Source organism: Dryobates pubescens, chromosome 12 (assembly GCF_014839835.1).
Source record: "Dryobates pubescens isolate bDryPub1 chromosome 12, bDryPub1.pri, whole genome shotgun sequence".
NCBI classification, from domain to species: domain Eukaryota; kingdom Metazoa; phylum Chordata; class Aves; order Piciformes; family Picidae; genus Dryobates; species Dryobates pubescens.
This window is the reverse complement of record NC_071623.1, coordinates 21955521-21968485: the sequence shown is the minus strand read 5'-3', so window position 1 is coordinate 21968485 and position 12965 is coordinate 21955521. Positions and strand designations below refer to the sequence as shown.

The following is a 12965-nucleotide window of genomic DNA, read 5'->3' as shown; positions in this document are numbered from 1 at the left end:
CCAGGAACATAGTAATGATGCTCAGGTATCCAGAGGTACAGGAAGTTGTCTGCTTTGTCTGTAACAACACAGAGTATTTACAATGAATGAAGTTCAGGAAACTTCAGCTGAAATGGCTTCTAGATCTTTCACAAGAGGGCTGTCATAGGTTTGGAGTTAACTATATCTGAATCTCGCTGGTCACTTTTGTTACCAACAAAAGCCTGAACCTCAGGTAAGATGATTTCTTTTCTGAGGTGACATTGCATGTTCTGTGAGTCTTTTTGGGCTTGGATTAGAGCTTCCTTAGCTCAATTACTGTTACTTCAGTAACTCTGAAACATCTGCCAGCAATGAAAGGGGTATTCCTCTACAGACTGCTTCTGTTGCTGAGTGATGGACTTCCCTGTGTCTTTCAGATTTTATTTTGGAGAAAACAGATAGCAAGGTTATTGAGTTGCAGAGTTCATGGAAAGAGAGGAAGAAGAGCCAAGTCTATTAAGCTGAAATGTAAAGCTGAAGTTTTGGTTTAGTTTATTTTTCTACCTGAAAATTATTTTTTACTTTGAGAAGGGTGAAATTCAAAATTCTGTTTGCAGTGCTTTTATCAGTGTCTGCCAAGTCCCCGGTAGTGAACTCTTGGCATGCATGGTGTTTGGCATACACATTAACTAATTTGTACTCCAGCGTTTTTTGCTCCCAAGCTACCGTTCGAGTGTCCATGAAGGAGAGCTTCATTGCTTACTATATGGTAACCTTACTTCACAGATCAAGGCACGTATATATGTAAGACAAAAGTAAGTTTAGTGTGTGGAAATTCAGATCTAGCAAAGCTATCACATGGATAAAAGAAGATTTAATTCCCATTTGTATTATTTTATTAAGAACCAGCTACAGGGTATTAGTGAAACACAATAGTTAACAAATACAAAATAGAAGTATTAGCTGATTTTGCACCTTTTGATGTGAGACTAGGATGTGGGGTCAGTTAGTGTATTTGTATAATCCTTCTCATCTCAGCTTTGAAAGATCTTACTATGCTATCTGCCCAGTGGACCTGGCAAAAGGGATTTTAAAGTTTTGCTTTATGGCGTTACAAACGCTTGTTTAATCTGGCTTCATTTCCATCTCCCCCAACTTTAACCAAAAAGGACAAACCTTGAATGTGCCTGAAGACAGAGAAACTGTGCTCATGGTTTTTCAGTAGGAAGACTTGTCAGCATTCCAGCATGGGAAATTATAGCTACAAATAACAGCACTCAGCCTATTTTGTGAATAAATTTGAACTGCAAATATTACATTTGTCAGTTGAGTCCCATTATGAGAAATGTTGACTGCTTTCAAGTGTAGCTTCTTCACTCTTTTTTCAGCATATTTTACATTTGTTTTCCTTAATCAGCTTATGATTATTTGGCTAAGATGACCAGTTAAAGACAGGGTAATATGGGATACTACTTCCACTGACTGGTAAGGCATTTCCTGTTATATTTAGGTAAAAGCTTTTAGCTTCTCTAAACCATTTAGGTTACTTAATGCCCTGCTAGTAAAGGGAAAAAAGCAAACCTCAAGCCTGTCATTCAGCTTTACCAAAAAGACATCTGCGAAGATACTGAATTACGATAAAATGTTTTCAAACAAGAAGTCAAACCTGTCGTGGTTTCAGTAATAGAAGGGCGTATTTGTGAAAACAACCATTTCAGGCGTATAAAACTGATCTCTGTACAGCACTTCACCCTATCATATTTGTTAGCTTCATGTGAATAAAATTAATTTCCCTCTCTCCTTATCCTTTTTCTAATTCTAGTGTGCCTCCTGTGGCAGAGTGGGCTGTACCTCAGTCATCACGACTAAAGTACAGACAGCTGTTCAATAGCCATGATAAAACAATGAGTGGACACTTAACAGGTATTGAAACAGTTTTTCTTGTCTCCTTTTTAGAGCTGTAAAAGACCAATTATAATTTAATTTAGAATTCTATTGAGATAGTAAGATACTCTCATCTCTGTTGCCACTGACAATATTTTTCTGTTTGAATCTCCCAACTGCTTAATGATTTTGTTTAGAAACGAGTATTCGTGATAGCTGGGATCATTTTATCACCTTCTCTTTATTTTCTGCAAAGCAGATTGGCCCTGGGAAATGAGTCTTGGCAAGAGTACAGTGGGTTATGTGAAAACTTGTGCAGCCATTTCCAGTGTTTAGTTCTTCCACTAATGAAGGTGCCTATTGTTTCAGAAAGAAACTAGAATGGTGCACTGGCTTAGTTTTACTGTTTCTGGGAGCATCTCCTTGTCTTTCATAGCTTTTTTTTTTCTCCCCCACCCCCCCAAGTGATTGTTGTACAAAAGGGAAGGGTTAAGTATTTTGAGTATTTTCCTTTGTGGGGGAACCTAGTTCATGCTGATACTATCTCTTCAGTGTTACCTATTCAGAACTAAGATCTGCTTGTGTAGTAGCTACCAGGTAATGCAAGCAAAGGAAAGCTGCTTATTTGTTTGTTAATCTTTGTTTCACTTTGTTAGGCCCACAAGCAAGAACTATTCTTATGCAGTCAAGTTTGCCCCAGGCTCAGCTGGCTTCAATATGGTAAAAATAAATCTATCAATTTTCATCATACTGGAAACTGTACTTAAAACTCTATACTGCATACTGTGCATTTGTTCTGCTTTTCCAATCTCCTTCCATATTGCTCTTTTAAATGTATAAATTTATAAAAGAAAACCTGCAGTGCTGTGCTTATATGAATATGAACTTCACAAAAGTAGAAATGAGCATCTTTTACACAATTCACACAAAAGTGTTTTAAGTTGGGTTTCAATTACAGGGTTCTTGGGCAGACCAGGTTTGTAGCCATATGTGATTCAGCACCAGTGAAAGTTATATGTTTGCACAGTTAGTACAAAAGCAAGTTCAATCCAAACCCATACATTCTTTGGGGCTTACCTGCCTTTTATGTCAGTTTCTAAGGGTTTATTTCCAGGAGGCTAGAGTTAACATGAATTTAAAATAATTGATTTAAAAAGCATTCATCTCAGCTTCTTTTTTCCTTCAACTTCTTGTTAGCCAAAGTTTATTATACTCTTATTGTCACATGGACATTTATTTCTAATTAAATTGTATACTTTACAAGTCTTTGTTTGAAGACCATTTTCCACTCAATAACTCATCTTTCTGCATGCACTTCTGTGTTGTTGTGAGTGTTCTATTGTGAGTTCTGACTTCTGTCTTGTTGCTCTAAGGTGGTGCTTCAGTTCATTGCAAAGCACTGATTTTTCATTATACATGAAAAAGCACTCATGCCTTCTCCATTCCCTAAGAAAGCTACAATATGGGGGGAAAAAATCAACCCAGTCATCCAGCAGATGACGAACCAAAAAATATTCTGCTTGTTGCTAGTATTTTAAGTAGGTTGTGTGGGCAGGGAAATGACATCAGCATACTCCAGGAGTTCTAAGCATAACTCTTAATCTCTGACATTCAAAAATGCTGAGTCTATTACTATCAAGAATTGATTTTACAGCTTTTATTGTCCTAAGTATTGCTCCCTTCCTTGATACTTACTCTTTGGCAGTGGAACCACTGTTGCTGTTCTTTGGGACAAGATTTTTCAGTCCATTGAGATTGGATTCTCTGACTCATAGACACACAAAGTGAAGAATTAGTACGCAGCTTGTTGAGCTATTCTGTAGCAGCTATTTTGGTATTTCCTTAATGAAGTTACCAACCCAAACCGATAGGATAGCTGATCGTGTTTGCATGATCATGTTTGCATGCTCGATTTTGATTTTACTGGCTTGTTCTTGTGCCCCAGCCTGAGAAGTTCAGTAATACTTGCATACCTCATATGAGGCTGTAATTGTCTTCCAAATTTAAATCACACAAGCAAGGTTCTGTGCCTTGAGACATCCAAAGAATGTATCAGTCGCTTACCTTTGATTTTCATAGTAGTGTGGGAGATTTTCCTGCATGATGAGAATGCAGCATGCTAGAGAAGAAAAGGTGATGTGTAGGCTGTGAAATTTTGTCCAATACTGCCTTACCACGAGTAAAAACATCTTGTTCATCTGTTGGAGTACTGGGTTTAGGCTATTCAGATGTGTTAGACATATTGAAAATCATGGAATATAATGCTAAAATGTTTTTGTACCTGTCAGTACTAGAACAATAGTGGAATTTGTTTTAATGCAAATGTATGCTCTGGTATGTGTGATAAGAGCCTTCAGGAAAGGAGGAAGAAGGAGACCAAACCAAAACAACAGACCAAACACCTGAGCTGATTCTTTTCTAAATGGTTCTGTGTAGTGGGTATGCACAAGGTGTTGAAGAAAACTCTGCTGGTTAAAGTTGCTGATATAGCCTATGGTAGAGGCAGCACTCAAAGAGTACATTACAGTAAGCTGAAGCCATGCCTATCAGGATGTGAGAATGTGGGAAATAGTGAAACATTTGGGGTTGGGGTTTTTTTTTGTTTTGGGGAAACAAAGTAGTGTGAAAAAAAGTGACAATTTAATTTAGAACTGAATGCATGAAAACTGTGCTTTTCAACAGTGCTTTGTAATATTTAAGAATTTACTTATTTTTTGCCTTCCCTTTAAAAAGGAATCTTTCTGATATCGATCAAGATGGAAAACTTACAGCTGAAGAGTTTATTCTGGCTATGCACTTAATTGACGTAGCCATGTCTGGTCAGCCCCTGCCACCTGTACTGCCTCCAGAGTATATTCCACCTTCATTTAGGTAACTGGTTATAAGTCTGGAATCTCAATCCTAAAGTTTTCTTTTATTTGGGAAAGCCATCCTGTGAGTGTAAAGTACTTCATCTATGACCCAGAGTGCTTTCTTGTTAGGAAATGCTTGTCTAGCTTTTTGGTTTTCTTACAAGTACTGGTTGCTGGAATTAACAAGAATTTCCTGTAAGAATACAGTTTTGGCCAACATTTTATGCTGGCATGCCTTCTAAAACTTACTTGGTCTGGCCATATATATTTAAAGTGTAACAGTTTGAGCTTATACTTCTGTAGAGCAAATGGGATGCGTTGGGATTCAAAATATGCTATGAATTTGCACTGTAGCAAATTCAGATGTCTTTTGGCATTACTTCTGTTTCTTCATTTCACTTTTTCATGAAGGATGGGTGGGAAGGCAATAACAACAATGAAAAGAAATACTTGCATAGAATCATAACTTGATATTCTTTAAGTATCCTCCTGGAGATTAGGATTTTTTGTTTATTCCATGTGAATTCTTGTTCTTAGCTTTACAAAAGAGAGGTCTTCCTTTGTCTTTCCAACTTTTGCTATAGCTTAAGTTGGCATTTTCTGACCTTCAGGCTGGTCGCAAGTAAGAGATCCTTGGGGTAGCATTGTACATGTCTGAAGGTTGCATGGTGCTAGGTTTCTGAGGTCACCAGTGTGTGGGACTCTGGACAAAGCAGTTATCTTAATGGCAAAGACTGAGTGAAATCCTCTGGGTAACACTAAAGGAACATTAAATATCATTAAACATTACATCATTACATTTAATTTATGATTTAATTATTAAATTATATATTTAGCAAGCATAGGTTCTCTAAAGCAACTTGGAATTACCCTTTTATTGACAGAAGAGTACGCTCTGGTAGTGGCATATCTGCTACAAGTTCAGGATCTGTAGACCAAAGGTTACCAGAAGAACCATCATTAGAAGAAGAACAGCAGCAACTGGAAAAGAAATTACCAGGTGAGCAACCAAAAATAGAGATGTGTTGTTTAGTGTTATCAGCAGGTTATGTGATGTGGAGTTATAAAGGTTTTATTAAGAAAAGTTTTATTTCCAAATCAGTTTGTAACATTGCAGAATCATAACTAAGACATTGCTTGGTGCATCTGATTCCTGACTCTTGAATGATCTGTTCTGTTATTGACCATGGAGAGGTTTGGGCTGCTCAACAGATGCAATGCTTTGCAGTCCTGTCATAGGACTGCAATGAAAACTTTTTACTACCTCTATCTTCTGGCTTAAGTGGAGCGTAGTTTGGCTTATATACTCTTTGTAAGATCACAGTGTACATACAGGGACCTGTTCTGTTGCAGTCTGTGCAACAGTATGTTTCTTTATACAAGCATTAGCAGCTCTGCCTTTGGGCAAATGTATTTAAAAAAAAAAAGGAGAAGATAAGGGTATTAAAAAAGGGTGGAAAGCCTTTGGTTAGGGAAGACGAGTGTCTTAGCACTTTTGATCGTCCCCTCACTCTTCCTTTACTTTGTTTACTTTTGCTCTATTTTATTCTAAGATGACCAGAATGTCACACAACAGAAAATAACAGATGTCATAATAATGCTTTTCTGGTTTGTTCTAAATGATTTTTCATTTTTGAAACTTGATTTCTACACTGTATTGCCTCTTTGATCACAGTTTACATCTAAGTTCATGCCTTAGAAGACTTTCCAGAGTTACACCAATGTCTTTCCACAAGTCTGCTAACTAACACACAGAGCTCATGACTCTGTGTGTTTAGTTAGGATGAATTTTATTCTACACGTACAGTACTCTCTATACATTAACATTTGAAATTCCTCTGGTTCTTCACTGCCAGATTGCAAACTTTGGTGAGATTCTTCTAAAGGTCTTCATAGTTGGGTTTATATTTTAATAGTGTGACTCTCTGTCATCATCTCCACAAGCTGTCTCATTGCTTTCCAGTCTTTTCCAGACCACTGTAACACATTGAACAGCACAATTGCTAGTAGAGATCTTTGAAGGAGGCTACTGAAAAAATTCTCTCATTGTGAAAGTCAGTAATTTATTTCATCCCTCAATTCCAATCTTTCCGTTGTTTTTCAGTTCCTTTTATCTCATTTCATACCAGGTTAGGTCAGAGGAGCTGCATGTGGGCAATTCAGTTACAGTCCTGTCTTTGGTTTATATTTTATAATGAATTGCTGAAGGCTGAGTAATTGCTGCCTTGTAGGACTGTGAAGGGATACGTCAGGAACTGTTGAAGCAGCCTTTGCTGAGGTCTCACAACGAAATGTTTGGTCACAGGTGATGTGACTCTTCTATACTGGCTCTTTGAGGCCCAAGTCTTGTGCCTCTGAAATCAGGGAATTTGGGCTATGCTGTTTATAGTGTCAGGAAGATCAGCTACTGCCTTGTCTTAGTTTCTTAAGCTTTGAAATCATGCAAGTGTTCTTCTATAGACCTAATCTTTTCCAGCTTGCTTATTGGTTCAATTTGGCCTGTTAGATTTGAGAGACAGATCTTTACTGCATTGGTTCTTAGCATGGTATTCTGTTTAGTCATCTATACTAACTCTCTGTCTATTGTAGCATTTGCTAATTTGCCCAGAGTGGGAGTAGGTTGACTTGTCTGTAGTTTTCAGGATCATTATACCGTCTTTTCTTAAGGATTGCTATTGCACTTGTCATCTTCTAGTCTTAGAGCGTTGACGTTGATTAAAGTGTGGATTGCACAGCACAGCTAGTAGGTAGTGAATTTTGTATTTGAACTGTGGATTAGCATTGTCTGGGTTTGGCAACCTGTTACTCTCTTTTTTAATTATTTGTTTTATTTCTATTTTAAAACCATTTGTGGGCTCAGTGAAAGGGGAATTAGTGTTCTTGATGTACAGACTTTTTTTTTCATTGTAGAGATCACTTCTAATAGTGAAGGTCATCTAGCCTGTTCATTGGATTTGCTAAAAATCTAGCTAGCCACTGGGATTTTATTACGTTGAAACATTTGAAAGAGCTCTTATTGTTGGTATTTGTAACCTTTTAGAAGCCTTCCCTTGAGGACAGCAACACAATCTAATAGATACTTACTTGGATTGTCCACACTAGCATCTCAGGCAGCCATCTTAGAACCTGGTGTTTCTTCTTAGTGGAGTGTGTTTTCTGAGCCTTTAACATGGTATCTTAATGTTCATGTTGCTTTCAAGTGTTTTACCCTTCTACCTATTTCTTTTAACTGACTTTCTTGGCATAGTTGGTTGGTTGGTTTGTTTGTTTCTTTTTGCTTGTTTTTCTAAATCCGTGGGAGTTGTAACCACATTCTTAGTCTATCAGTCTGTGTCTTAATAGTCTTTGAACCTAATGGTTAATTTTAAACAAACTTGACAAACACCCAAGTGTTTAAATTTTTCCAAGTTTTATGGAAATTGATGATTGCAAAAGGAAAGGGAGCCCAATTTAGGAAAAAAACCCCCAACAATTCAACTGATTCAGCAGATATCAGGCCAATGTATCAAAGAGTTAGTGCATGCACACTTTGAAGTAAATCTGTGCTATCTCTTCTCTTCATTTTCCTGACAAAAAAATTACATATTAGGCATATGAGGAGAGAAATATAGAGTGTGAGGTATGGGAATGGGACATACAGGGTATGAAAAGACACAGAATGTGAAGTGGAAAGAATAGTTTGGAGCAACTGCGAGGGAGGGGCCTTCAGTTGCTGGCATTGCAGAATAACGTCAGGGAAGCTGTGCTGGAACTGAGATCATTCTTTTAGGACAGTAAGTGGTGGTAAGGATTCAAATCTGCAGCACTCCAGTCTTCCTGAGTTCAGCTGCTCAAGAGCTCAAGCAAGCCATTTCTTTCCCTGACAGTAGTGAGTATTCTTATAAGAACATCAGCTTTAAGCACATTCTGGTCATCTGCATAATGGCTTTTTGATAACTTAATCATCTGAATTCTTTACATTGTAGTCACTGAAGTGTTAGTTCTGCTACTATTATAAAATGCATAGAGGAGCTCCAGATCCCCTGTCCTCACAGAGGATTAGCTGGTTTGTCTAATTATATACCCACTTTTTGGGCTTTGTGAAGAAACCCAGAAGCCTGAGGACCAGGAACTGAAATCAACACCTTGGTTTCCTTAGGATGTGGGTTTAGGGGATCTATGGTATAAATGCTAATGATAAAACCTAGAATTACCTGATATATTACAACTAGTTGAGAGCTCCATCTAGTACTATTGGAAGGTGATTTCACTTTGATTCACCATCTATGGATTTTTTAAAACTATTTTTAAAAATCAGTAGCAGTGTTAATTCTCTTTTCCCCCATGTTTCCACATATTAAAGTTACATTTGAAGACAAAAAACGGGAGAACTTTGAACGTGGCAATCTAGAACTTGAAAAACGGAGACAGGCTCTCCTGGAACAGCAGCGCAAAGAACAAGAGCGTCTAGCACAGCTGGAACGGGCAGAGCAGGAAAGGAAAGAACGTGAGCGGCAGGAGCAGGAGCGTAAAAGACAACTGGAGCTAGAGAAACAGTTGGAAAAGCAACGGGAATTGGAACGGCAGAGAGAAGAGGAAAGGAGGAAAGAAATAGAAAGAAGAGAGGTAACCAACTGGATAAAAGGAAGGTGGTTATGTCACTGGCAGCTGTGTTGTAGTCAAACAAAATGTAATGTGTACACTAACTATTTGGCTGTCATCTAAAGAATGAACTTAATGAAATTTCTGGGGTTTTTGAAACAGTAAAATAAAATTTAAAAGTAAATAAATAATTTTTATACGTGAAGAGGTGCTTGAATGAACAAAGGAAAGCTTACAGACGTTGTTGATATTCATAATCTTCCTGTGGTGAGTTAACTTACTAAATAAACCACGTACTAGCTAACTTTAAAAACTGTTCTTTTCTCACATGATGCATTCAGTGCAGTAGCCTTTGGCTATTCTTTGCAAAGCTGCAAAATATCTAATGTTGGAGGCTGGAGAGAGATTTGATTTTATCCTGGAGAGCTCTTGAAATCTTAATATGAAACAACTTGTTAAATCAGAAAGCTTGGATCTTGGAAAGTTGATTTAAATAGAGTGTTTGGTCACCTATCTGCTGTACAGTGAAGCCTCACTTCAGTGCTTTCAAGTGAGCATTGAAACAATTGAGCAATTTCACAGGCACACATTTAGTGGAGTGTTTAGAATTGCGCTTATATTAATGTTTTAATTTCACATTAGAATATGAACATCAGTTAGAATTGTTACTCAAAATAGATCTTTCGTATTTTATTTGCATTTGTTAAATGCTGCAGGCTGCAAAACGGGAACTTGAGAGACAGCGGCAACTTGAGTGGGAGCGTAATCGGCGGCAAGAACTGCTAAATCAAAGAAACAAAGAGCAAGAGGACATAGTTGTTCTGAAGGCGAAGAAGAAGACCTTAGAATTTGAGCTGGAAGCTCTAGTAAGTGATCTCATTGCAGATAAAACACACAAGCACAGTAGTGGCTGTCATATAGCTGTGTCTATTTTCTATAATTTCAACTTTTATATACAGCATAAAAGTACTTTTTAGGTCCTGAGTTGCTTGACAAACCATTCTGGTGAAAAGGAAAAGGAGAGATATTTTCTTTTCTTTCTTCTTTTTTTTTTTTTTTTCCCCCCCTAAAGAATGATAAAAAAAATCAGTTGGAGGGAAAGCTTCAGGATATCAGATGTCGACTGTCTACCCAAAGACAAGAAATTGAAAGTACAAATAAATCTAGAGAACTGAGAATTGCAGAAATCACCCATTTGCAACAGCAACTACAGGTGAGAAAACATTCTCTAATTGTGTTCTTAGCCTTTCATTTTGACCTCTTCAATTGCATCAATCACCTAGGCAAACTTGCTGCAATACATGATGTGTTGTTTCTTGTGTGTAAGAAACTGTAGATAATTTGTCATTCTTTTAAATGAATCTTCTTTTGACGTGTCTAGGAATTGCTTTCCACTCTTCAAGGTGTGTCTGTGATTATCACTTCATCCTCACTGAATCCTGTTGTGTGGAGCGGTAAATAGTTTGGCTGAAGATGCTAAAGGGTTTGGGGAGATGAGAATGAAATTTTATAGCATATATATTTTTTGGTAGTGATTGCTGTTTGTGTGCTGAAAGAATGAAATTACTTCAGTGGAGTGGCATGTTGATGATAGTAATAATAATAATAAACTTTCAAAATTGAATTATGAGTTGAACAAATTCTTGGTCTAACCCTCACATTCCTTTTTCCTACTTCTCTAAGATTCTCTGTCAAATTAAAAATGCAATTGAGTAGATGTCTGCTTTAGTGAAAGGATATTCTCTGGAATATGTAAAGGCTTGTAGATGAGTTGTTGTATTTGATATAGGGATTTTTCTCTTTATTAAATATTTTGTATTGCTTGACATTCATTCTTGGCCAGAAAAGGAGTTCTTGGTGCTTTTTTACCACTACAGAGACTCTTATGAGGGCTTAGGTTTGAAGCCTGTATTTAAACCTAATCCTACTGTTCCATTTCAACTTTCTAAGCGTAATTAATCCAGTACATTCATCTGAACAAAACCAGAAGTTGAAACTTCAGGTTTTTGTTTTATGTATGAGTATTTTTTTTACTCCCCCCCTCCCCCCCATCTATTGAAAGATCTTAGATTTCTATTGCCAATCTCCACGTAAAAGCAACAACCACCTGAATCTGCTTCTAACTTTTATTTCAAAAGCTTTCCAAAGAAATGGTCTAAAGTAGAAGAAGTTGAGCAGCTACATAGCCCTTGATGGATAAATACTATTTCAACAAATTAAATAGAATCCATATCCTACTTTCATTTCACAGAAACACAGAATTATTTTGTTTGGAAAAGGCCTTTAAGGTTGAGTCCAACCATTATCATAACTACCAAGTCTGGTGCTAACCCATGTCTCTTAGCACCACATCTCTGTTAACTTGGTACTTTCTGTTCAGGCAGCCTTGGTAGACAGAATGATAAAGTTGAGTTGTGGTCCCATTATAACACACACTGTAAAAATTTGTGAGAAAGTATAATTATTATCCAGAGCTTGGAATGAGCCTCCAAAGCTGCATATGAGAAATGGAAGGTACAGAGGGAAGCAAAAAACCATGAAAACAGCACTATTAGGAAACAAGTAATGAGAAAGGTAATTTATCTACAAGTAGATGTGATTGGGTAGTTTATTGTTACTGAGTAGTGCTCAATAAACTGGGGACAGCATTCTCTGTAGGCGTGTTAACAATTGTTTGCATTTTAAATCATATTCTTGGCTGATTGTAGATCTGCTTTTTCCATAGCTACAGTTTTTATGCATTGGTTTTAACTACATCACCATGAAGGGAAAAGTTAAGGAGAGCATAGTGATTCTTCACCTTCCTAACATTTAGTTTATGCTGCTTACAACCCAATCATGATGGCTGAAAAGCAGATTGCAGATTGCACCACTCTGGAATTTTATTGAAACATCTGGCAAAAAGAGACTTTTGCACAATTGTTGACATTATGCTCTTTTTCTGTAATCACTGCTGTGCTTGTAGTGATTTTTAACTGTCTCTGGTCACTGTAATAGGTACTAGATGGTATGTATCCAGTAGCATAGTAGCCTTTTCACTTTCTGAGATGCTTGGTTCATGATGACTGTAACAGCAATTCTGCAATGAAAGTCATAGAATCGTAGAATGGTTTGGGTTGGAAGTGACCTCAAAGGTCATCTAGTCCAACTCCCCTCCAATGAGCAATATCTCAGTTTCTTATGTGCTCTCTTGCTCAGGATGTAGGCTCAGAAGAGAAATTTCCCTCATTAGATTGACAGGAACTGTCAGGTTTTTATTGCTTCATTTGACATCTACTGCTATATGGGACATTATTCAGTTCTTGGAAATATCATGTTGCGTGGAAATTCATCTCTTCAGTACAACTGAAAGATGTGGAAAAGCATGTTGTGAATGCTTTTGGAGTAGATGCTTATTACATCATCGTCTGTGATTTCAGGAAACAGAACTTCACATTCCTGATCCCGTGGCACACTGTTTGTAAATGCCCTCCAAGCTAATATGTGTATTAAGATTGAGTAGTTTGGACTTTAGCAGTATCCTGACCTTTAAAACTGAACAACTGAAGATAGGATTAGTTTCCACCCTGAAATACTGTCCTGTTTTAGTTTTTGTGCTTAAAGAATGATTATTTTTCTGTAAATCTTGTTTCATTTTGACATCCGTTCTGCTATTTGGCTTATCTAAATGGTTCTTCAATTGGAATG

The 12965-nt window shown here is 37.2% G+C and overlaps 1 protein-coding gene across 4 annotated transcripts in view; it reads left to right on the top strand.

Annotated features, from left to right (window-relative positions):
- The window catches only part of ITSN1 (intersectin 1), a 129320-nt gene that overhangs the window by 48534 nt on the left and 67821 nt on the right, over nucleotides 1-12965 (top strand). For all 4 annotated transcript variants that reach the window (XM_054165822.1, XM_054165821.1, XM_054165820.1 and 1 more), the window contains 7 exons: nucleotides 1784-1884; nucleotides 2502-2565; nucleotides 4579-4716; nucleotides 5582-5697; nucleotides 9040-9302; nucleotides 9995-10144; nucleotides 10351-10491. In XM_054165822.1, the coding sequence (XP_054021797.1) occupies nucleotides 1784-1884; nucleotides 2502-2565; nucleotides 4579-4716; nucleotides 5582-5697; nucleotides 9040-9302; nucleotides 9995-10144; nucleotides 10351-10491 (973 nt within the window). The remainder of the gene's footprint in view (nucleotides 1-1783; nucleotides 1885-2501; nucleotides 2566-4578; nucleotides 4717-5581; nucleotides 5698-9039; nucleotides 9303-9994; nucleotides 10145-10350; nucleotides 10492-12965) is intronic.